Source organism: Corella eumyota, chromosome 3, assembly GCF_963082875.1.
Source record: "Corella eumyota chromosome 3, kaCorEumy4.1, whole genome shotgun sequence".
In the NCBI taxonomy this organism is placed as follows: Eukaryota; Metazoa; Chordata; class Ascidiacea; order Phlebobranchia; family Corellidae; genus Corella; species Corella eumyota.
This window is the reverse complement of record NC_137492.1, coordinates 18,799,162-18,822,662: the sequence shown is the minus strand read 5'-3', so window position 1 is coordinate 18,822,662 and position 23,501 is coordinate 18,799,162. Positions and strand designations below refer to the sequence as shown.

Genomic DNA, 23,501 nt, shown 5'->3' with positions numbered 1-23,501 from the left:
ACATTACATAACAATACAAATAATAACACAGCACTATTATAGTGTTATTTAGTTTCACTTTAAATAGATATACTCATTCTAGCAAATAATAATTGATAACAACGAAAATACTGGGCTTTTTTAATAATAATATTAAAAATCCACTAATTTAACTACATTTAATTTTACTAATTTTTGGATAAAATTTAGACCAATTTTTACATAAAAATACTTTTTAAGTTAATTTAAAAAACAGATTTTATTATATTTTTACATCACATCAAGCAAGACATAACAAAAAATCGTTTAAATGAATATTTTGGAAAAACTAGTATTTAAAAACACGCAAAATAATTTTAAAAGTATTTTGAATATTAATTTTTAATAACTTAGCGCTGCCAGCAGTGCCAACTGTATTTTTAACAATGATTTTACAGTAAACAATTTTCCATATTATGTAACCAATTAAAAATATCATGTTTCAAAAATTGCTGAAACATAAACATATCAACCGCTGAATAAGCAAGCCAAGCAACTAAACATTAATTACCTACACATAACACCCGACCGCAACGAAACCGACATCAGCATATAACAATCCCAATACATAAAATAAGCTGGTTTTTTGTTTATTAATAACGAACTGTTTTATCGTAAAACATTAATAATATTTGGCAAGAGATTTTGATCATTTTAATACGAATCGAAAAGTTTTTTTTAAAACTCTTTTTTTAACTTTTGTTCTATTAAAATCCAAATTTATTTATATATATTTTAAATATAAACCTATAAGAAGCAAAATACTATAAATATTAAGCAGTTGTCACGTGTTTAAAGCAAGAGTTTGTGGAGAATAACGAAGTGCAACTGAATGATTGCAATGTTTAAATCTGAATTTAATTGTTTTTAAAAATAAATAAAAATTAGCAAATTTTACAAATGAAAAAAAAAATAAACAACTATTATTACTTGTAAAATATTGAAGGTAACTGCTTGGCTATTTTTAAGTGACCAACATTTATGGGAATGGTAGAAAATTGTATATTTTAACCAATACCACAATATTCTAAAGGTATATTTTGTGTGTTTTATCCTATAATGGCTAAACAGCAAAAAAAAACGACATAGCTGTATTGTACAATTAACAAAAGCGCATTAGCCAGAAAATGAGCGTGCCTGCTTAAGATAGAGTAGGTAAGTGCGAGAAACAGACAGACAGCATTTGCACAAAAAACAACAAACTACAGTGCTTATCCAGGACGACTAAAGGAGTCCTGGTTCATTTAATAATTTAAGTTGTGTGTTCTTTACCACAGATTGCAAAAATATGTTACCATGAACGTTCATATGTTTTTTTTACTTTTTTTTCTACTTCATGTTGTTGATTTCTGATAAATATTTAAGCTTATTGTAGAGTAAGATTGTCAAATTGTTTTTAAGCAATGATATTCCACACTTCAAAAAATGCAACAACATAACAGCACCTAAAATGTACTTACTGACCCAAAAACAAAAAAAATAAAGAAGATTTTGAAAGCAGGCCTTTCAAAACCAACTTCAACACAAAACAATAAAATATTTGTGGTTTTTAAATCAAATTTAATGGCAGCGAAGTCTTTAGAGAAGTTCAACACATACTAGCTAAGTGTGTCAAAGTTTTGACTACCGTAGGTCGAAAGAAGGGCAGCATCAACCGGTTCCATGCAAGTAGGGCAAGTAAAAGATCGCATTAACCAATCATCTATACAGTCCAAATGGTAATAATGCATACAAGGTAAATAACGAATTGGTTCCCCCTGGTCGAAGTCAATCATGCAGATACAGCATCTATGTTAGCATAATATAAAGAACTGGTAATTTAAGAATTTTTAACAGGCAACCAACGATGTGTACCAAAAATACCATAGCATTTTGCTAGAGTTTGTATGGAATTGTATTTATAAACTTTGGTTTAAAACTTACTCTCTGACTTTCTTGTTGTTGATTTGACTGTCGTCCCAAGTGTTTCTAGGCAAATGTTGAATGAGGCCCATTCTCTGTGCCACTTTAATTTGTTCTTCTTCAGTTAGTTCATCTGCTGTACATGATTGCCCCGGACTTAAATGGTAAACGGTGGAATTGGGTTGCGAATCAGGCTGAAAAAATAATAATTCTAAATCAATAAGTGTAAAAGGGTTCACTTGACTTTAAGACCAATAAAAACAGGTTTGAAACTTAATATTCTTGAATCCTTGGACCCCATAATAAAAGCAAGGTCATTTTAAACGACCCCATAAAATAAATATGTTGTAAGTGTATGACGCCTATGTGGTTAATTTATAAAATAAGATCTGCTGACTCAATATTTGCATGGTAAACTTTACTTAAGTAAACACTGCTAAAGATTTTGTTGTTCTGATTTAATATCTAAACTCAATCTGCCCTTAAAATTCTTTCATTAAAAACACAATTGCTTTTAAAACTGGGTAATGTTAATTAAATTCTGTTAAAGCACTGGTAAGTCTAGATAGTAGATTAGATATTGATTTTGGTGTTGTACATTCGCAAAAAGATTAAAAACTGAGAATTAATTCCAATATAAGTACATTAATAACTCGAGAATTAATTCCAATATAAGTACATTAATAATAAAAATGACTTAATATAAAATTGGTCAAAAACCAGGTTAATTAATATTACAATTATACCTAGGATAATGTTTGTATTAATTAAATTAACTATCACTCATAATACTTTAATTACCATAATTTATAACCACTTACACTATTTCTATGAACAGGTATATTAGGTAGAGAACTACTAAGAGTTGTGTTGGGACTTCCAGATATTGGAATAAGTTTAACTCTTGATCTTGAATGATGTTTGGTTCTGTGACCAGAATGATGTGGTACTGATGGTGCTAGTATTTCTCGGTTAGTGCTTATTGCGTACATACTGTCAGAATGTGTGCTACTAGTGTCTGAGCCATATGCAGACTGTGTACCCATTTCATTACCCATTATATTAACGTAATTTACTAAATATTAACAACAAAGTTCCTAAAAAAGTTAAAACCTAAACTCTAAATGATAAAGCTTCGTTATATATAGTTCCCTTTTTATACAGTAGTTTGATAGTTATTTAATGTTTACAATGCAACTAATATTGCTGTGTCATTATTAAACATTTAAATAATGGACATCTCATGACTAAACTTGTTGACACACCAACTAAACCAAAATAATTAACTCTAAACATTGTTTACCAACTTTATAAGTTTTTCTATCTTGTTCCCCTAATATAAGACACTTAAAGTAAAGAAATTTAAACTACATAACTACATGTAGCTCATAGGTTAATCATTTATCAGATTTAGAACACACGAAATGTTTTTAGTAAACAAACAAATTACGTCATCATATTTTAATTGGTTTGACATGCGAGTCGCTAAATAATAACAAGCTAGTAAATTAACTCTATGACTAATTCCAATACGCAATATCTAGCGTTATACTCAAACAGGAAATGAACTAAATAATTAAAACACGTTTTTCGCCATAACTTTACAAAAAATCTCAAGATTTCGAAGTTTTATTTCTTACGTTTAAACCTACAAGTTTTTTTGCGGATTTTGACTGTTAAATACCAGAAAACCAGACTTTTAAACCTTGCGCAATACACTAAATAGTCAATTAACTTTTTGTGGACTATTATAGACGAGCTGACTGCCCTTGAACACGAAAAATAAATCGCTCAAAGACAGAACGAAGCGCTGAAGCGATAACATTGCGGTCAGCTGACTTGTTACTTGTTCCTTTGTGCGCGTCGCTCGTTTCGTTTCGCAAGAGAGGTTTCTGGAGAAAAAGGAGAGGCGAGAGAACGCGTCATAAGAAGTGGCGCAAGTCGTAATAATAATTCCGTAGCCGTATTAACCTACTAATGAGGTATTTCCATTAAATTAGTGAACTTGACTAATTACAATGCTTTGAACAAACATTCATAAGCAAAATCAATAACAAATTTACCTACTTATGTTTTTGTAATAAAATTAAATCCTACAAAACTACCTTAAACCAGTTTTATTTCTTCAACCAATCCATATGAAAGATGCTGCTAAAATTTAAGCACAATTGTCAGTTAGATAAAATAATTTATTATTCACAGCTAGATCTATGGCACTGGTATATTAGAAATAAAACCTAATTCATTTTACCAATAAATTCAAGTGTGGAATTTTTATAAGAAAACTGTTTAATGTACATATTTCAAGGTTTAACATAATATGTATCTGCAAATGATTGCTAATATACAAGTATACAAAACTAGATTATTATACTCTATATGGAAATAGTTATCGCATAAAACTCATATTTATGAATATTTTTTTTCAATATTTAAATTTTTTTTTTCAATATAAAACCTTTTTCGTGAAAAACCCAAACTTCTATTTTGATCTTGAAAAAAAATTTTTTAATCCTTTTTCGTGAAAAACCCAAACTTTATCACCCTACCAAACTTAAAACAATAAACTAAATTTATCTGTATGATCATATACACCAAATAGTGCAATTGTTCGCTTAGTCCAGTTAAAATAGTAAGCACTTATTTATAACAATGTTCTAAAATTATTTGCACAACATTTTTACACTAAACTCATAAACTTATTAATAAAATATTTAAAATTATTTTACTTCAACTGTTTAATATCTGTATATATTTAAAACTCCTCCCGATTTACCAACACATGGTCATACACAATTTACCACATAAATTTGTCAGTTTATTATTTAGTTTTATTCTACAAAATTATTTTAAAAGTTTTTACCTGTTGTTGTGGTACATCCTGGTATGCAGGTGGTGGCAGCTGATGATCATCTTCATATTCATTCTCCTGTAACAGCGATATGCTATCATCTTCAACAGTGTCCGTTCCAAAACAGTTACCCATTTTACGAAATTTGTAAATGCTCCAAGCAGCCCAGGATTTCAAATGAAAAAAATACGAAACTTCGTCACCGTCAGTTTGTAGTTTGTCAAAAGAAAAGCGTCGTCACTACGTATACGTTAACATAAAAAAGCAATGCTAACTACTATACGGAACCATTGCTTAGCATATTACAAAGTTTATTGCGTTTCCTTCTTTACAAACAATAACAATGACCAACACGAGTTGTTAGTTTATTGTTTAGTTCGAAACAGCTGTTGTAAAATAATGTTTCACGACAAAAGTTATAGCTAAGTTGAGCAAATTAGTCAATGAAAATAATAACAATGGCAAGGCTATTTTCCTGATACTAAATTATAATAAAAAAAATTACAAAGGCAAATTTAATATAAGTATATAGTTACTAAATTTAATAGACTTAATAATATAAGATTTTTTAGATCTGAAATGGGTAAACTTTAAAACTTAGCGTTCACTTTTGGCCCTTTCTTTTTAAACAAATTCATTTTTTTTAATTTTTCTGAAAAGAACTGTTTAAACATCATAAATAAATTTATTATAAAACAAAAAGTAAATTTCCAATACCCGGTATATGTAAAACGAAAGTTTTTATGTAAATATTAACGTAACTATTCAACTATTGATTTTGCATTTTTAAGCAGACTTGAACCACAATAAATGTTGCAATCTGGTAAATATTTGCTAAAAACTTGGTTAATTTTTAATAAATTGCCCCTTAAATTTATGGCAATATTAACCTTATCTGCTTCTTAAGAATACAAAACATGTAAAAGAAAATAAAACAATTATTTTAATATATATTTATGTTGTGTTTTGTTTTATTCATGCTAATTAACATAAAATACATTCTTTTAATTAAATGTTGAAGTAGTTACAGAACACATTTTTACCCTTTAAAATCATAAAAAAGTTAGCCAAAATGATATGCATTTTAATTTACAAAACAAACAATTTAAATATGCTTTAACTTAAATTTTACAAATAACTTCTTATACATAGAATTAACAATAGTTAGAATTTTATAAAACAAAAATGAAACTAAATTTAACACTTGGGCAGCTAGATAAAATAATATAATTACCAGGACAAAAATGAACTAGAATTAAAACACTGCATTAGATATAATTCTTGCTATAAAACTTGTTGGAAGCAAAAATTTGAGCAATTATTATCCCTACAACAATAAACAACATCTAAAATAGAACAAAATTGTATAATATATTTTGGACACTCAAAAAGGCTTAAAAGATTGCAGTGGCCAAGCGTTGTAATAAAAGGTAGAAAATGATAGTGTATATGTCAATCTAAACCTTATTCCATTTTTAAAAAACTTTTAAGTTCCTTATCCTCAACAGCTAATGCAAATTCCTCATAATCCTAATAAACATTAAACAAATAATAAATTAATTATTGTGAAGGATCTTATATAAATCCATTCAAGTATTGAACGTCTTGAAAATCGAATGACCACAATGGTCTTAGATTTAGATTACATAAAATTATACATGTATTAATCAACTGGCAGCATGGTGTAGCGGTAAGAACACTTGCTACACCACACATGAGGTCTTGGGTTCAATCCCCACTGATCTCATGCTGTAGCGCCCTTGAGTAAGGCGCTATAAACATTATGAACTCCTGCTGAGCCAACACTCAATCAGCAGCATAATTATCGGGCAATTAGAATCTATACTATCCCAAACTGCCACAGGCACATTGAGACTGGGTCGTAGTAACTGATGTTACTCTATGTTTAAGTAGCGCATTCGACTTTCCCACATCGAAGATAAAGATATATACAAAAAAAATAATAATAATTAAGCCTACTTACTCCACAGTAGGTGTCACCATTAAATATTTGCGGAGGCATGGCAGTTTCCTTCCCACATTTCCCCCTTAGGTCGGATATCGTTCCATGCTCACCAGAAGCAAGATCAAGAAACTTTGCATTGTAATCTTTACCCGATAAGATTGACTCCACATGTTGCTGGCATTTCTTGATCTAAAAAGTATAGTTTCAAGTTGAATTTTTACACCCAAAAAATAATATGTATATTTAAATTAACCAGTATATATACTTACTTTTAAGCTGCTTGAAATTGAAGAATAATACACATTGATATTACTGTCACAAGACATCTTTAATGAATTAGCAACTAACTGAATAAGAAACCAACCTACTGACCTATAAGCTGTAATACTTATTAAATTAAAGAACAAGAAAAAGAATACATATAAACAATTATTGTGTACAGTCAACTTCAGAATTATTGTTTTATACTATTAAATTATTCTGAAGTAATGTAAACATGCCAACCCCTTAAACTTTCTTTTTATTTTTGTGTCTGTCAGTCTGTAATAAAAAAAAATAACGAAACGACGAAATCTTTCTTCTGTCTTTGGTCTAACTAACTGACTAACAGTAGATTAACCGTCTTTTAACCAGTTAAATTACACGCACCGGTATTACATATAGTTCAGTGCATTTTAATGACAAAAACAAACAACTAAATCGACTGTAAAGCCTGAAAGTGTAAATACAAAAGCAAACAAAACTTTCAAGCAAATACGCCCAGTAGCACAAACACTTCATTTTGTTTTGCAGAGAAATCTGCCCCGCATGACTGACTTTGTCATTTTATATATTTTTTCGATATAATACTTGCTGTTAAAAATATTAATTAACAACAATATTATTAATTTTAAATAAAAAACACATCTAAAAATAATATATATATTTGTTTAAAACAAGCAAAGATATGGCAAATGAGCATGGCAATGCCAACGGGTGTAACCATTTCTGTATCCGTATACACAATCTCCTTCGGTACCTCTTTCATTAGCTAGCCATGAAAAATGGTCTAAAACTTGCCCAAAACTTGTTTTCCAATAACCTACACAGTCTTTGTTTAATTGCAAGTGAGTTTAGTTATTTATAAAGGCCAAATTAACAATATTTTTTGTAAATCAATAGACTACTTTTAAGAAGTAAAATTTTGCAAAAAATAGCATTTTATCGTATAAGCTATTAGTTAAAAAAATTTTTACAAAAAACTACATACCATCACTAAAATGGGCATCAACAAAGAACGGCCCAGCTGAAAAGTTATCTGTTATAATCCCCAGCAACTTTTTATTTTGTATTATCGTTAAGATTCCTCCCTGTTCAAAAACAAATAAAAAAATTTAAAAAAACACGCTATTATTCTAGCTTGTTATTTATTACGTCTTATGTTCAATACCTCAGTTTCACAACTTTCTAGCGCAGTTGTATAATTTTCACGACGTGGATTTATCACGTAACAAAACGTCCCATTTGAAAGCCCATGTTGTGGACAACCTTTCCTCCAAGCGGAATTTATCCGCTTTTCTGCCCCAATCGCTCTTTCTTCCGCATTATCAATATCATCCGACAATTTTTTTCTTTCGGTATTTGCATTATTTAGTCTTCTCTTTAAGTCATCTGCAAGCATATTTGTATTACAAATCAATTACTAAATTTATATAAAAACAACGTACCTATTTGCTCTTGTAGCTGGAGTTGTTGCTTATTTGAATTATTCGCAGTATTTGTAGTTTGTCGTGAATTATCTTTTTGATTGCGGTTTAAACGGTCAGAAATCTTGCTAAATTTGTTCTCGGTATGAGCTTGTAAATTAAACAACTAAATATAAAAAATAAGTACTTAAACTCCAAGCCTTTATATGCATACATTTTGTTTGTAAAAATAGGTTAAAATATTTCAATTAGTTAAGTACTTACTACAACAAACGCTACAATGTTAAGAATAAAGGATAAAACTGCTACAGTTCCACAAAATAATAACAAACGCTTTCCAGTCTCAAAATTCTTCATATTTGTTCGTGATTTATCTGAACGGTGGTTGTGATGATTTGAAATTTCTACACAAATAACATAGATTTAAATCTTAGTATTTTCAAAAATCTTTCTTTTTAACAAATTTCTAGTAATTACATTACCTGTTCGAACTTTATGTCTGCTCATTTTAATAATGTGATAATAGCTGACATCGTTCTAAACCAAAATAACCGCAAAAACAACCCACCATTACGTTGAACAAGGGTTAAATCATTCATCAAACTTATTATATCCCGTAGAGTATTTTTTAAGTGTTTTTGCTATCATTTTTAAGTGGTTGCCAAAATGAGCACCTACTATTGTGTTGTACTTAAAAATTAATCAAAAAACAACAAAACAAGAATTCAAATCATTTTAATTACCTTTACGAATCTCATTCATAATAATTAGCTAAATTAGTAAATCTACTTCAATACTATGTAAAAATTTCGTAAACAAAATCATTTTTATTTTTTTTGTTCATTTAAATAGGAATTTTATTTTGCCAAATTAATAAAATTTATTATGAAAATGCTAACAAAAATTAGCTTAAATAAATAATACAATTTTAAATTAAAAAACATACACAAAAACGTTACAGTTTCTTTCACCAAAGCTGCATATTTTCGTCTTTTAAATCTTTAAGTGAATCTACTTTAACGTAACCAAAAGTGTCCATGACGTCACTACATTGTTCCTGAATTATTTTGACTTGTTCAAGAGACAACTCGTGCCTCCACTTGTTTAAAACTTCATTTGACCTACGTGTTATCGCAAATGGATCACGAAGCCCAACCTTCAAAAATTAAAACACAACATTTGCTTAAAATAAAAAAAAAACTTTTAGACAATAAATAAACGTTAAAAATGTACCTCGCTTGTCATGGCATTTTTAATAGTGTTGTTTACTTCGATTGGTATTTTTTGTCCAATAAAATCATAAATTTCTTGACTAACTTTAAAAGGCCAAGTTGTTATATCCTCATGGCGCTTACGTAAGTACGAAGTAGATATTTTGTCATCTAAAAAGAATAATAAGTTGCGTTACTTAAAAATAGTATAGTTATGATGATAGTAATACAACTTATAACTTACTTTTCCAATACATGTTGGCAAACTTCGTGTTGTCTAGCAACCGTGAACACAAATCTTTTGCTGCAAAACTAAGTTTGTTGTTAGCTTGGCCAGTATCGTCTTCTGGTATCTAAAAACCAATTATTGTGCTTAAGTTAAATAATATACAAGCAAGGTACCTAGTAAAGAAACTTACTTACCTTTAACCTGGATGTTAGTATTGCTCTTGGATCGCGAATTAAATGGACAATTTTGATTGATAATACTGATTGGGATTCCATGTTCTCAAAGAATTCTAGCAAAGTTTTCATTTCGCAAATTCGAAGTATTTTAAACACAACCAACGGCGTTGAAGAACAGAGTGAAGATAGAATATTTTCGATTAATGGCAATCCACAGTTTCTAGACGCATTGTTTTGTAAACAATGTTTATTATATTTAGCTATTAATGGTGATTGTCGATCTACGAAACATATATTGTTTTTCATGCACTTGGCAAATTGATCTGAATGTTCTGTAATTTGAAACGTTCTTTGGTAAATTCCATGCAAATCTGTAAAATTGCAGTTGACAAGTTGTTTAAGTGCAGCCACGCGTTCTAGTTTCAACTCATCGCAATTTCTAGTAAAAGGAAAAAGTGGCTCGAACATGTAAAACGCATTTAGATTTGAATTGAACAGTTCGCCTAAAAATGTAGATCCAGACCGCTTATTTGTGAATAAAATGACAATTGTTTGTCGGATTTGGTCTGGTATTACCCTGTTTTGAGTTCTTTTTGTGTAGGTCCAAGTAACTAACACATAACTTGTGTAAATTATCACAAATATAAAACAAGTTTGCAATATCCATAATGTTTTAAAAAGTAAACGACATTTGGACCCAATCATTGAAAATTTTTAGTACCAAACAAACCCCTTAACAAATGTCTACACTAAAAATTAAACATACGAGCTAAATAAACGTTTCAATAACCTTTTTAAAAACTATTTAGATAAAACTTTCCTTAAGTTATATCTGTAACATCATTTAATAAAACTTTCTAATACTCTTTTAATTTAGGTATTTTCAATAAAACATATAAAAGAGTTAAAACTATTTAAACAACTGTTTAAAAACTAAATTTCAAGTAATTATTCTCTTTTTGTGGCTTTTTACTAAAGTGATTGCCGGGGGCAATGCGTATAATGTTTTTACGTATTTTTTAGACTTTGGCAATTAAATAAAAAACAGTAAATAAAAATACCAATAACGGATTTAATTTAATATTTTATTTATATATTTTTAATTGCAACTTTAAGAAAGTCGCTGTTGTAACTTCTTCTTAATTTGGAAAAGTCGTGACACATATTGTTTGCCGTTTGCTGTTATAACTCTTCCCCATATGTGACGTAACCTGGTAACTGTAGACGCCAAAACAAAACACTTTTTTGCCGGATTTTTTTTTATATTTAGCTTAAATTCTCGCATTTAATAATAATTTATATCATTCATATTCTATAATATGTATCGGTGCTAAAAGTAAGCTTTGTTTAGCAGGTATACACTATTTTAAAACTGTTTAACTCTTTGTTTATGGACAAATAATTTGGTTTCGATTTGAAAATCAGATTATGAGGTCCTAAAAAACGCCCGGGCACCCTAGAAGTCCAGTTCAACATAAAATCTGACGCATTGTTTATAATTAAAAGATTTAAAATGCATTGTCGGGCTGTGTTACTTCTAGATGACGAGTTTAATGAACTACAACGAAAGCCATTGTATGGAATTTCGTTGGAAAAAGTTCATCAAAAACCTTTATATTTTTTTGTTAATATCTCAGGTAAACATAAATTAATAAAGGGGTTTGTGTTTAAGTTATTTTAAACGCAACACAGTAGTTAAAAAACTTTTTAAATCTTGTCAATTTTAATAGGTCTTAAGGGTAGTTCATGGCAGAATGGAATTTTTCATGCAACATTAAAATTTTCTGAACACTTTGATGAAGATGGACCAAATGTTGTATTTAATACAATTCCCTTTCACCCTAATGGTAAGATAACTTTAAACGCTGCAAATTATTTGTAGTTAAATAGGGGTTTAAACCATATTAATAGCGTATAATTTAAATATGAGTTAATTATTTATTGTCATCAACTTAATTTTTATATTACAGTGCACCCAGAAAGTGGAAAACTTTGCATTAACTTTCGAGATATTAATTGCCCTGTTGGTGATCAACAAGTTTTAACTTTGACAAATATTCTTCTTACTATACAGGTTTATTAACTTTCTAATAAATATTTTTTGCTACTTCTCCTTTATTAGCCAATGACTAATATTATATGAGTTTAGCTAGGCCTTTTTTAAGGTTTTTATAAATTTGTGTAGGCAACTAAATAACAGATTAGTTTTTTTAGTTGAATGAAAGTTAGATCCATTAGATTTAAAACTATGTTAAAAATTTGTATAGTGTGAAGTATTACATTTTAAATGATATGTATTCTTTTATAGACACTTTTGTCGCACCCAATTTTAAATGATGTAGTTAATACAGAAGCAGCTTCAATGCTTCAAGATGATCCAAATGAATATGAGAAAATGGTCAAGCAATGCGCTAATGAAAGTTTACGTCTTCAAGGTATTTCTTATGTTATAAAATGCTTATTTCACAAAAATAACATGCCATTTTTTTCATACAAAAATTAAGTTATTTATGTGTTATTCACCCACCAACTAATGTAACCTGTTTGTGCATTGCCAAGTTATATTTTAGGCATATTATCAGTACTGGTTTAAAGTAATTACCTTAAACAATTTGTTGTTTTTATATTTAAATAGAAGTTTTAGACAATCGTGTATTAGCTCATTTACCATCAATACTTAACGAAATGCCATCAACTATTCAATATATCACACCTAAAACTGAAGAAAAATCTGCTTCTACAATAAATCTTATATCAAAAGCAAAACAAGTTTCTTTTGATGTATATCACAAAGCTTGGGTGGAAGTCGGGACAACAAAACCAGTCTCAAGATGTAAATTAGTTTTTCTAACAAATATTAAACTTTACTATTGATGCCTATAGCTCCATCTTTAAAGCATATTTAAATAACAAATGTATAAGTTAACTTAACAGCAGTATATTGTTGCCTATACCCCGTATATTTTGTTATAGATTTAAATTAAAAGTTGAAATAAATAAAACTGTTTTTAGATGTAGAACCGGAACAGCGAAGTGATATAGATCTTCAACTTTGGAATCCTGATTTTCCTCGATCCTACACTCCTGCCTCGAGCATCAGATTAAATCGAATCAAGTCTCCTCCTCATAAAAATAATTCAAATACAAACTCACTGCGCCAGAAAAAAATGGAACGAATTTCCGCAATGAAACAACTTTATATGAACAGAACAATCGAAGACAGTGAAGGTAAAGAAAAAGGATATTTAAAATAATTACAATTTTTTGGAGTGTTATTTGTAATAAAAAATAATTATACCAGGAACAAAATGATAGAAAGAACATAGGAAAAAATAAATATACTAATATACTTATAGTATAAAACAAAAAGATATTAAACACTATATAACATAACCTTTAAACCCAAACAAATTTTTTGAATTGTTTTCGTCCAGAAAAGAGACATTCTGCTCCTACCACATCAATGACCGACATTACCAGTGTTTCCGTTGCAAATACTGGGGTTAAAACACACAGCACAAAACCAGAAGCATGGGAACTTGAAGCCGAAGATTTAGTTGCTTGGTCAGGAAGTCTGAATGAAGAAGCTGTGTGAACTATTTTGATCTCTATTCAATGTAAAACTGGTCTGGTGTCCACTTATAATATAAAAACAAAATTTTATGTATTTGTGGATGTCAGTTACTTATTAACTTAAAACAAACTTGATCCTACACAGCCATATTAGACTATTTTGTTCAACATTTTAGAATTTTTCTTTGTGTTTGTTTGTATATACTAGCGATGTAGTTGTCAAAACACTTTCTCCACAATACAAGAGGAACTGGGTTTAATCCAATATGCTCTCATGCTGTAGTGCCAGCGGCCAGCGCAGCTTATTGGGCAATTATAATTTATTCCAAACTGCCAGAGGCAACGCAAGACTGAATCAGGGTAACAGTTGTTACTCTATGTTTTAGGCTGTAAAGTCGACCTTTCCACAATAAGGATAAAGTTACATACAAAAAAATATATGTACATGATTTTTTTTGTGTCGTAAGCAATCAATTTAGTATGAAACCACAGCAAAAATCGAGCAAAATTGTCGATCAAGAGAATCATCATTTAATTCTTGTTCTCCAACTAAATTGTAATCCAAACCTATCTCACCACCACCAATAAGGTTAAATGTCGGCAAATTTGGAAAAGCATCATTAAACGCAGCTTCAATTAGAGAATATTTAACCAATTTGTCGCCAACTTTTCTTTCAATTGTTTTTGTAATTCCTTTTTGGCTACAACATGACACGCAAAATTTTAACAAAACTTTCTTGGCACCAACAGATTGCTTAAGGCGGGACAATTTATTATTTATTCGCTTTTCAAACTCTTCTTTCGGTTCTGTTCTATCTTGGAATGACCTACACTGCAAAACAACTGAAGAAACCGAAATATTTTCCCCGCAAAACATATAACTAAGGAAATCAAACTCTGCGTTGGTTTGACATGGCGGTGTATCACATGCTTCAGGATTTTCAGAGATGATGTTACCAATAGAAGTTCGATCAGCTACAAATGCACCAAAAACACAAGCTCCCATTTTTTTACACACATTTTTGTTCATTTTCGGTAATAGAATGTCGCTCGACCACGAATATTCTCTTTGGTTTGTGACATGAAGAAAAACCAAACACAGTTTAAGATTGGTTTGTTGTTCCAAAAGGCAGTCAAGTTCTTTTAGAAGGTTTCCTTTTGTTTTGCTAGTCTTAAACTTTGAACAAGTGAAAAGCACTGAGGATAGTTGTACAGTAGGTGCTAGTGCCCAACTATTCAGCCAAAATAGATGTTCATCATCTGACACATTGTGTTCATCAGGAGCTAGATTCATCACAAGAATTAACCTACAAGAATAAGGAAGAGTGCTTTGAATTCTTAAAAACAGTTTATTTTTTATTACTTTTGAAGTTAAAAAGTTGGTACTAAATGAAGTGCAAATTAAAAACACAGTTTCGGGCAAAACCATCCATTTATTTCGCCATTTTAAAAAAGTTAAGAAGACTTTTTCTATTGCTTTTTCTTTGGCAACACTTCTTAATGTTGACTGGTTCGAATTAACATTCTCTAAACTTGCAAAAGTTTCATTTTGTGAAACTAAAATTAAAGAGTCTTTTCTCTGAGATAAGGTTTGATGGACACTGTTTTGCCATAGTTTGCAAACTTCTTCAATTTGCAGTAACTCCACCAATGAAAGATACTTACAAATATTATTAACAATTACCCTAATACCTAATGCATGAGCTGATATTTCCATTTTTTCTAAGGTTTCTAGAAAATTAAATATAATTATTTTTTAATAACTAATAGTTTAAATTGAAATGTAGTTACAGAAATCAAAAATTTTTTTGACCATTATTTCAATAAAAAACTTTAAAATTGCCCAAATTATAGGTAAAAAAATAAGCATGCACTATACCTTACACCAAACACAATTAATTTAACACAGTATTACACAAATTCCAATAAAAGGACAATAAATAAGTTGCATAGGTCTATATGATTACACAACACCATGTACTATATATTAAACATGATTAATACTTAACGATTTTAAAGTTTATTTTTTATATTCTGTTCTAGCAAACTGGTAACATTAGGTGAAACAAAAACAGTTTTTTTCAAGATATATTGCTTGCTATTTTCCTCGACATTATTTAGATAATATCTGTAATTGGCCATCATGCCACAGGACTCCATGTTTCCCTTAAGTGACGGATCAGCCATCCAATTTATACGCCATAGGGTGGCGCCATTGTGCAAATGAAAGTTTGCAACTGGGTCGAAGGCGTAACCTCTTCTTTTTGTGTTGCACAGAAATTGTGCGCAAGATCGAATCAAAATTGGCTTTAAAACGGTCGCTACCTCTTCATTTTTCATCCAACTCCGATCCTGTAAAGTATGCGCAATATGATTTACTACATGTTTTTCCGATATTCCAAAACATTTTGACATTGCTGAAATTTCAGTCTGTGAAAATGTTGGCTTTGCTTCTTTTTGTTTTAAGTTTGAGCTGATGTTTTCTAGTAGCCAGGTTCGAAATTTGGGGATCGGAGACAAACTTGAAAACTGATTGAGATTAGGAAATTCATTGCTCAATTCTTGAACTACTCCTCTTATCATATGAACTCCAAACTCTATTCCCTAGAAAGCCAGAAAAAAAATTTAAGTGTCTTTAATAAGCTATGTTATAAAAATAACCGGCAGCGTGGTGTAGTGGTAAGAACTCTTGCTACACCACACATGAGGTCGTGGGTTCAATTACCACTGCTCTCATGCAGTAGCGCCCTTGAGTAAGGCGCTATAAACGGTATGAACTCCTGCTGAACCAGCACTTAATCAGCAGCATAATTACCGGGCAATTATAGTCTCTGTAATATCCCAAACTGGCACAGGCAACTCGAGACTGGGTCGGAGTAACTTATGTTACTCTATGTTTAAGTCGCGCATTCGACTTTCCCACATCGAAGATAAAGATATATACAAAAAAAAGTAAATTATAACAATTATTTTTATATTTTAACTCAAATTTTTAAATTATATTTTTGAAAAATGGTTAACATATTAGAGCAAGATTTAACCATATTAATCTTGTAATAAAACATGATAGTTATTTACTATATCAACATCTCTAAAAAAAAAAAAACAATTTAAAATATATACCTGTAGGCCCTTTTGAGTTGAGGTGATAGAATAAAATATTGCAGCCTTTTTGTCATTGCTAGATTCTGTCTTTGTTTCTATGCCTTCTCTATCCATGATATCAGTAATATTGCTTGAAATTTCATTAGTTAAAGCAACATGTAATATTACTAAAGGCTCTCTCGGCATACTGCTATGAAAAAATGCATAACATCTGCGGTTGGCTCCAAGCCTGTGCCTTAAATCCAACCAACTTACAACACGATGCACTGCTTCATTTCGGGCAATCTAAACCAGAAACAAAATAAGAAAAAACGGTGATCGTCATCAATTAAAATAAAAGTAAACAAATGGTTTAAAAAAATTTTTTTTCATCAGATTATAATAAATATATTAATGATTATAACAAAACAATTTTTTTTCTTGTGTATTATATGAAAATAAACAAACCTTTTCCAAAATATCTGCAGAAGTTTGCCAATTTATTTGTCTTCTTTGCAACAGACCAACACTAAACCAAACTGCCAAGGTGTTTTTTAAATGATTTGAAAAATCTCTACATAAATTAAAAAAAGTTATCTTGTGCTTAATTAGCTAGCATTTTTTTGTAAACTTACCTTAGCATCGTACTTGTGGACAAATCATTTTTAGATTCACTTATTGCATTGAGCACATCAAATCGAAAGTCTGTTAGAAATTTTACTCCATTTTCCAACCTTCCGATCAACATAAATAGGTGAATATACATTGGATGCAACTTTATTCTTAGCCTGTCCTCCGCTTGTAAAAGAGTTAACTCATCACGCTGTTGAATACAATGCTATTAAACTTGCATAATGCTTTTAAATACATAAATAAGATTGTGTAACATTGAAAATGTCCACTAGAAATTTGTAAAATTGAAATTCTTACATTTGAATTATTATTCTTTTCAAACCAATTGCAAGCTTCACCTACAGCAGAATGTTTAACCCCATACTGTTTACAAACCAGCAACAATGTTTTCTGTTTTTCGTCATCATTCAGCATTCTGTAGTTGCTACAAAATTGGTTAATGGTCTCATCTGAAACCAGTAATGCTTGGTGGGTGACACCATCTTTACCAACTGCATCATCCAGACATTTTTTTAAGGATTTCTGAATTTTATTTTCGTTTTCACTGAGAAGATTTACATAATTCATACGACTGGTATCATGTATGCGCTTATAGGGTATGATTAAGCCAGAACTTAATGTTGTAACACTAGAATTTAATACTCTTGGAATACAACAGTTGGTGACGCTGAATTTCTTGTTTACTCCAATAGGTTTTAACACATAACACCTATTAGTTATTAAAATAAACCTGTTTATTTTAGAAAACAACATTCTAATAAAATGAAAAAAAAACAATTTAACAAATGGGTTATTAAAGAAATTAACAACATTTTTTTTGTACAAAAATATATAAAACATCATAATATTTATATCAATGACATTTCTACTTATAAGCAATGCGAATTAAATGACTAGGCAGGGTTATTGTCTTGTTAGGTCAAATTTTTATGTGCTATTGGCCCTCTAAAAACATGAAAAACTAACAAAAAGATATTTCATTGTTTTATATTACTAAAACAGTAAAAAAAAACGTCAAATGAAAAACAAAAAAATGAAGTAAAACTTTAAAAATTGTTACAATTTAATGTTTAATAGGCTACATTTTAAACATGGTACAAAAAAAATCACAACTGGTAAAAAAGGTCCCTTATCTCACTTTGAATAACCCTTTACAATAAAACATACCCATTAAAAAATAAAGTATCTGAATCTGTATTTTTTAAAAAAAATACAAAATATGTATATACATGGCACGTCTCAGTTCCATACCACAATATCACCAGTTACCATTCTTTTATGCAATAGGCAGATTGCCCAAATACAAAATGTTCATTATTAGTTCAATCACATAAGTATTGCATCAAATTTAGGTCCTTTTTGCACTGAAACATCTCCAAAAGTTTGAAACTGTCTTAGGTTGGTAGCTTCCTGTTTTGCCAACACCAGAAGTGAATAAAATTTCGAGACAGCTTGTTTTTTGTTTAAACCATCGGTCATTTTAAAGAACGAAACCTCATGCTCATGCTTAAATGAGCGCTGTAAGGATCGAAGAAGATGTTGCGTCCTCTTGTTCCACCTTAGATCATCTACATCATCAGCATATGCTTGGTTTTCATTGTCTTCCGCACTAGGACTACCTGTTGGAAAAAGGTTTCCAATGCTATCTGGTTCTTGTAAACCAGATATTTCTGGTGCATTGACATCTAAGGCAGACATGATTGAATCATTTGGAAGTGGGTTGGCTTGTAACATCATTTCTGGATCCTCAAAATTTGATTCCACACTTTGCGGTCCTACGCTATATGGTTCAGCATTATCATCAGAAGCATAACCAGATGCATTAAGCTGATGCATTGAGGGGTCTTTTCCTTGTAGAATCGAGTGGGAAACATTCGGTTCTCTGTGAAGCATGCTATTTTGATTTACTTCATCTCTTGGAACCTCATTTGAAACCATGGAAATATCAACAGTCGACTGATCTTTGTAATTCTTCTGTAGTTCCATTTCAGGCAGGGTGTGCAAGTCTTCTGGTACAACAGTGTGTAAGTTTGAGGTGAAAAACTTCATTGGAAATTCTCCAACTGTTTTGCAGGGTCTTGAAAATAACTTGTCCACCCCACCAAACTCTTTCCATTGCATTAACCTCTTGGTAGGAGGGGCCATATCCATTGTGGTGATTATATCTTTAAAATCCTTCAACTGCTCTCGCATTGTCTGCCCATCCAATTCAATCATGTGGTCCACGATAAGTTTTCGTTTCCGTCGTATTCTGAGATCCCGTACTCCGGTAACATCTAGAGGCCCAAGAACAAATGCTTCTTCTGTATTTGCAATCAGCGTGGTTTGATCTTCATTCACCAAAGTTTCGTTTGGATTTTGCACAAGGGTTGTGTCCAAAGCAGGTTCAGGTTGCTCGTTCGTTGGAGTTTTATTAAAAGTATCAATGATTTGAGGCATCAACACTGATTCTTGTTCCTTGGTTTGATTAAGATCCTCAACAACAGGGGGTGTAGCAGGCTCAAACGAAATAATTTGATTGTTATCACGGTCAACCTCCATTTCTGTGGAATCCTTCTCCAAAACATTAGATTTAAGAGGATCCCCAAATAAACCACCTTTTGGTACTTCCCCAAATAATCCATTTCCTTGCAAGAAATTTCTTCCAAGAAGTTCATTGTCGTCTCCTTCTCCTAAACCCATGTTATCACCCAACATTTTTAAACCTTCTCCTCTTTCACCATCTCCGTCATCTTTGTAAAACATGTTTTGAAAATCTTCAGAAGTGAAATTCTCTGTAACATCCTTTTCCTCATATCCAAGCATGTCACCTCCGAATCCCTCATCCAAGCACAGAGTAGTTGGAACCTCCTCTGGCATTGTGATTTCGTCAATTCTTGATTGATTCAGAGTCTGATGTCGACTCATATCAAAGTCTGAGATGTCAGGCAGAGGCACATCAAACGGGTGGAATTCATCGACAAGATAAATTTGATTATGCTGTGCTTCTCTATTCTCTTCTGGTAAATCCACAACCCCGGGCCTAAACGCCATTTTGATTTTGACAAACGCTTCATTGCAGTCAGCTAACAAATACTTTGCTTTTCTATTGTAAATCCGAACCACACCCAACAAAAGATGACCAGATGTACGAAGTGCAATTTTAACTTGCGGACTTATAATATTTTCAACGCTGTCTTCCAAATCGGTTTCAAAAATATGAGCTTTCGTTAATTTTTTATCCCAGTGCGCCGCTAGCCAAATTTTGGCCAACGGGCCGCGTTTGCTTAGCACAAACTGTGCGTAAAACATCTCTGCAGTCTAACCTATTAAAAATAAACAATTTAAGACGATTAATAAAAAAAACAATCCTGTTTTACAGTATTTGTAATGGTCGACGTCAGATCGCAATTCCCTCGGAAAGTTTTCAAAAAGCGAAATAAGATGATGACATTAGTGTTTCCAATAATTTTAAATCTATTGTAAGAAAATAAAAAAAAAATTTTGAAAGATAATTAATATCAATTAAAAAAATAGTACGTTTATACAATAAAAGATAATAAAACCTTAATTGACATTATTTTGAACTTAAATATTTAACTTTAAAGGTAATTATAATTAGGCTTAAATTTTTTTTTTAAATTTGACAAGCTTAATTTAATTGTTTAGGTATTCCCATATCTGTTATTATTAATTAGTCTTAATTAATTAATGTTTAGTAAAAAAGCTTTCACAAGTTTATATTATCTAATTTATAATATCAACAAAATTTGTAAGATTTATTGGAAACCTGTTCAAATTTTAAACAAAAATAAATTTTGTTTATTTACGCGGGAAATAAAAAAAAAAACATAAAAATATTACAACAAATAACTATATAAAACTTTTACTTTTAACAGTTAAAAATAAACAAAAAAGTCAATATGTAAGGTTGGTATTTGTAGGACCATTTTTGTAGAAACACTTTATCTAAAATAGCGCTTGACGTGGCCAAATCTTTCTTTGTTGTGTTTTTAGGTCACGTGATAAATGTAAACAAAGGACAGCTGATACACGTAAACAACAAATTGTTATTACAGAAATTTTCGCAATTTTAAAGACGTGATTAAGATTTTGTTAAAGAAAAAAGAGTTACCTGTTTAATGGTTCACGTAAGTTATCCATATTATTTCAGTTTCATGCTTTTAAACCTAAATAAACTGTATTTTACGCTTTTTAATTAACCAGTTTCTTGTTTTATGAACAAAAACGTAGGATTTAAAATATTTTGGCTTACAAAAATTGGCCTATACATACCCTTTGTTACGTTAGATAGCAGACTTTTTGCATTAACAAAACTAAAGATTAAACAAAGACAGTTTATTGTTTTTCTAAATAGATTAATTCCCGTACGAAATTGTACTTTTAGACCATAGTTACTTCTGTACCTGTACTTAAAAAAATAAAAAATTTAATTCCACAAGATCGTAACAATTCTGAACTGATTTAACCTTTACCAAGTTACATAAAAATCTTAGTTAAAAAAACAAAACCTACAAAAAATCTAACATTTAGTAATTAAGAACTTATAATTAAGATTTGTATTTGCTCAGGTTGTAATCGCTGCTAAAGGAGCTCATGCTATGCTTGGCATCGCGAGTCGATTAATCCAAGCCCAACAGGCATCCAGTCCTGTCCCACACATTGATGATGAACATCGGATTGCAGGAAGACAAGCGGAAGAGAAAGTCCAGGAGTTGTTGAGGACAGTAGGTGGTGTGGCAAGTAGTGACATGTTCCGAGCACTTCGTGTTCCCGATCAATTTCAAACTCGGCGACATGAGATTGACCTTCTTGTTGTGACTGGATACGGGATATATTGTTTGGAAATTAAAAACTGGGGCGGTAAGATTACGGCATGCGAGGACTCGAAACATTGGGAACAACACAAAAGCCTTGGAGAGTCAAAATTTAAACAAATACAGTACATTAACCCCGTGGCAGAAACCAAACAAAAAGCAAACATTCTTCGAAATCATTTACTAAGAGCTGGAATATGCTTAACCGAAAATAAATTTATTGTAAAAGTGATTTTAATGAACAAAACTTGTGAAGTAGATGACAGCATAAAAGCAGATTCCGCCGTGATTTTGGAAGAAAATTTAAGGGAGTTCATTTCGTCATTTACTCGCTCTTACACGATGATATTAACTGACCCACTTATTCCGTACTTTTTCCGAGGACAACTTTCATACACACAAATGGATCAGGTGCGATGTGCATTGGGTCAGATTGGCACCTGGGACATCCTGGACCTAAACGGAGGAAGAAGATTGATCGGGGACTTCAAGGGATGCACAGAATTAAGCATCAACCGAAAAGAAGTGGAGGAGCTGGCATTTGGACACCAAAGAAATGCAACCACCGCTACTTTTTGGGCCGTTGTCGGTTACGCTCCTACTGTTTCCGTGACAATGTACAAACGAGATGGAACTGGTTGGTTTACAAGAGAAACGACAGGCACGGTGACTTTGCCTTACAACAAAGATATTGCTTTTAGGATAGTTGGTGAAACTGAAGACGCTAAAATCCCTGCTAATGATATTAAGACGATAGTTTTAAGTTGTTAAACAGTATGATAATGTACATAGGTGTCTCTTTTGATAAATTCTGGCATAACAATAAGTTTTGGGTTCCGTTATTTGTATAAAGTTCTGACAATCATGTTTTATTGTATAATATTTAAAGGTGCTAACATAACACAACTTTTTAATCTGATTTTTTAACATAAAAATAACTCCTTTTAAAGGGATAATACGTTTTTTAATAGCTAAAAGTGTTTAAATTGTTTTTTGTAAATAATTGTGCTTCGCCCTGTTTTGCTTAAAAAGCTTTTTTTTAATTTTTCATTTTTAGCATAATTTTTAATTTTTCTTTAAATATATTACTAAAAAAAAATTTAAGTGGAATTTAAAAGCTTGTTTTGTTCTTGCAGCTTGCCCTTTTGCAACTAAATGAACTAAGCTGGTGATTGTTATACCAGAGACTTTCATACCATTACCTCAATTGAAATGTGATTTAAAACCTGTTATTTGTACAAATTGTTGCATTTTGTAAATATGTTATCACTGTGTACAGTTTTAATGCTTGGTTGTTGTTGGTATTGACATTGTCTATTGTCACTTGTGAATAAATAACAGTAGTTACACAGTTGC

The 23,501-nt window shown here is 30.8% G+C and overlaps 8 protein-coding genes across 9 annotated transcripts; 2 read left to right on the top strand and 6 right to left on the bottom strand.

Moving 5' to 3' along the window:
- Nucleotides 1-219: 219 nt before the first annotated feature.
- On the bottom strand, nucleotides 220-5,152 carry LOC145744564 (RING finger protein 11-like). Of its 2 annotated transcripts, none has more exons than XM_082562439.1 (3): nucleotides 4,784-5,152; nucleotides 1,942-2,114; nucleotides 220-1,806 (listed from the first exon to the last, which is right to left on the bottom strand). In XM_082562439.1, exons 1-3 carry the CDS (start codon nucleotides 4,904-4,906, stop codon nucleotides 1,617-1,619), a joined length of 486 nt encoding a protein of 161 aa, XP_082418565.1. In that variant the 5' UTR covers nucleotides 4,907-5,152; the 3' UTR covers nucleotides 220-1,616. The 2 variants fall into 2 exon arrangements, with proteins under 2 accessions (XP_082418565.1, XP_082418564.1); XM_082562438.1 differs by lacking the exon at nucleotides 4,784-5,152 and adding an exon at nucleotides 2,742-3,036.
- Nucleotides 5,153-5,719: 567 nt separating this feature from the next.
- On the bottom strand, nucleotides 5,720-7,161 carry LOC145745389 (SH3 domain-binding glutamic acid-rich-like protein 3). The gene is made up of 3 exons (XM_082563449.1): nucleotides 7,007-7,161; nucleotides 6,756-6,926; nucleotides 5,720-6,301 (listed from the first exon to the last, which is right to left on the bottom strand). Exons 1-3 carry the CDS (start codon nucleotides 7,061-7,063, stop codon nucleotides 6,236-6,238), a joined length of 294 nt encoding a protein of 97 aa, XP_082419575.1. The 5' UTR covers nucleotides 7,064-7,161; the 3' UTR covers nucleotides 5,720-6,235.
- Nucleotides 7,162-7,272: 111 nt separating this feature from the next.
- On the bottom strand, nucleotides 7,273-9,054 carry LOC145745388 (uncharacterized). Its single transcript, XM_082563448.1, has 6 exons — nucleotides 8,905-9,054; nucleotides 8,687-8,826; nucleotides 8,444-8,588; nucleotides 8,167-8,387; nucleotides 7,987-8,086; nucleotides 7,273-7,818 (listed from the first exon to the last, which is right to left on the bottom strand). The coding sequence occupies exons 1-6, from the start codon at nucleotides 8,927-8,929 to the stop codon at nucleotides 7,667-7,669; spliced, it is 783 nt and encodes a 260-aa protein (XP_082419574.1). The 5' UTR covers nucleotides 8,930-9,054; the 3' UTR covers nucleotides 7,273-7,666.
- Nucleotides 9,055-9,358: 304 nt separating this feature from the next.
- On the bottom strand, nucleotides 9,359-10,798 carry LOC145745540 (carbohydrate sulfotransferase 1-like). The gene is made up of 4 exons (XM_082563645.1): nucleotides 10,057-10,798; nucleotides 9,878-9,986; nucleotides 9,656-9,804; nucleotides 9,359-9,578 (listed from the first exon to the last, which is right to left on the bottom strand). Exons 1-4 carry the CDS (start codon nucleotides 10,741-10,743, stop codon nucleotides 9,390-9,392), a joined length of 1,134 nt encoding a protein of 377 aa, XP_082419771.1. The 5' UTR covers nucleotides 10,744-10,798; the 3' UTR covers nucleotides 9,359-9,389.
- A 595-nt stretch (nucleotides 10,799-11,393) lies between these two features.
- LOC145744822 (ubiquitin-conjugating enzyme E2 U-like) lies at nucleotides 11,394-15,449 on the top strand. Its single transcript, XM_082562772.1, has 7 exons — nucleotides 11,394-11,675; nucleotides 11,769-11,885; nucleotides 12,009-12,112; nucleotides 12,347-12,473; nucleotides 12,674-12,871; nucleotides 13,051-13,266; nucleotides 13,473-15,449. The coding sequence occupies exons 1-7, from the start codon at nucleotides 11,552-11,554 to the stop codon at nucleotides 13,631-13,633; spliced, it is 1,047 nt and encodes a 348-aa protein (XP_082418898.1). The 5' UTR covers nucleotides 11,394-11,551; the 3' UTR covers nucleotides 13,634-15,449.
- Nucleotides 15,450-15,605: 156 nt separating this feature from the next.
- LOC145744820 (malonyl-CoA decarboxylase, mitochondrial-like) lies at nucleotides 15,606-18,171 on the bottom strand. The gene is made up of 5 exons (XM_082562770.1): nucleotides 17,626-18,171; nucleotides 17,331-17,518; nucleotides 17,164-17,269; nucleotides 16,735-17,001; nucleotides 15,606-16,215 (listed from the first exon to the last, which is right to left on the bottom strand). Exons 1-5 carry the CDS (start codon nucleotides 18,169-18,171, stop codon nucleotides 15,625-15,627), a joined length of 1,698 nt encoding a protein of 565 aa, XP_082418896.1. The 3' UTR covers nucleotides 15,606-15,624.
- Nucleotides 18,172-18,248: 77 nt separating this feature from the next.
- LOC145744819 (double-strand-break repair protein rad21 homolog) lies at nucleotides 18,249-20,634 on the bottom strand. The gene has a single exon (XM_082562769.1). The coding sequence runs from the start codon at nucleotides 20,617-20,619 to the stop codon at nucleotides 18,655-18,657; it is 1,965 nt and encodes a 654-aa protein (XP_082418895.1). The 5' UTR covers nucleotides 20,620-20,634; the 3' UTR covers nucleotides 18,249-18,654.
- A 703-nt stretch (nucleotides 20,635-21,337) lies between these two features.
- On the top strand, nucleotides 21,338-23,498 carry LOC145744823 (uncharacterized). The gene is made up of 2 exons (XM_082562773.1): nucleotides 21,338-21,458; nucleotides 21,900-23,498. Exons 1-2 carry the CDS (start codon nucleotides 21,450-21,452, stop codon nucleotides 22,914-22,916), a joined length of 1,026 nt encoding a protein of 341 aa, XP_082418899.1. The 5' UTR covers nucleotides 21,338-21,449; the 3' UTR covers nucleotides 22,917-23,498.
- Nucleotides 23,499-23,501: the final 3 nt, after the last annotated feature.

Coding starts and splice junctions, on each gene's coding strand:
- LOC145744564 (XM_082562438.1), bottom strand. CDS start 2,978: ATGGGTAATGAAATGGGTACACAGTCTGCATATGGCTCAGACACTAGT. Junction 2,115..2,741: donor TACCTGTTCATAGAAATAGT/GTAAGTGGTTAT, acceptor TTATTTTTTCAG/CCTGATTCGCAACCCAATTC. Junction 1,807..1,941: donor AACAACAAGAAAGTCAGAGA/GTAAGTTTTAAA, acceptor ATGCTAACATAG/ATGCTGTATCTGCATGATTG.
- LOC145744819 (XM_082562769.1), bottom strand. CDS start 20,619: ATGTTTTACGCACAGTTTGTGCTAAGCAAACGCGGCCCGTTGGCCAAA.
- LOC145745388 (XM_082563448.1), bottom strand. CDS start 8,929: ATGAGCAGACATAAAGTTCGAACAG. Junction 8,087..8,166: donor TAGAAAGTTGTGAAACTGAG/GTATTGAACATA, acceptor GTTTTTGAACAG/GGAGGAATCTTAACGATAAT. Junction 7,819..7,986: donor TGATGCCCATTTTAGTGATG/GTATGTAGTTTT, acceptor AAGACTGTGTAG/GTTATTGGAAAACAAGTTTT.
- LOC145744820 (XM_082562770.1), bottom strand. CDS start 18,171: ATGATGTTTTATATATTTTTGTACAAAAAAAATGTTGTTAATTTCTTT. Junction 17,002..17,163: donor CTGCAGATATTTTGGAAAAG/GTTTGTTTATTT, acceptor TTTCTGGTTTAG/ATTGCCCGAAATGAAGCAGT. Junction 16,216..16,734: donor CAACTCAAAAGGGCCTACAG/GTATATATTTTA, acceptor CTGGCTTTCTAG/GGAATAGAGTTTGGAGTTCA.
- LOC145745389 (XM_082563449.1), bottom strand. CDS start 7,063: ATGTCTTGTGACAGTAATATCAATGTGTATTATTCTTCAATTTCAAGC. Junction 6,927..7,006: donor CAATTTCAAGCAGCTTAAAA/GTAAGTATATAT, acceptor TATACTTTTTAG/ATCAAGAAATGCCAGCAACA. Junction 6,302..6,755: donor ATGGTGACACCTACTGTGGA/GTAAGTAGGCTT, acceptor AATGTTTATTAG/GATTATGAGGAATTTGCATT.
- LOC145744822 (XM_082562772.1), top strand. CDS start 11,552: ATGCATTGTCGGGCTGTGTTACTTCTAGATGACGAGTTTAATGAACTA. Junction 11,676..11,768: donor TTTTTTTGTTAATATCTCAG/GTAAACATAAAT, acceptor CAATTTTAATAG/GTCTTAAGGGTAGTTCATGG. Junction 12,113..12,346: donor ATATTCTTCTTACTATACAG/GTTTATTAACTT, acceptor ATTCTTTTATAG/ACACTTTTGTCGCACCCAAT.
- LOC145745540 (XM_082563645.1), bottom strand. CDS start 10,743: ATGATTGGGTCCAAATGTCGTTTACTTTTTAAAACATTATGGATATTG. Junction 9,805..9,877: donor TGCCAACATGTATTGGAAAA/GTAAGTTATAAG, acceptor TATTCTTTTTAG/ATGACAAAATATCTACTTCG. Junction 9,579..9,655: donor AAAATGCCATGACAAGCGAG/GTACATTTTTAA, acceptor TAATTTTTGAAG/GTTGGGCTTCGTGATCCATT.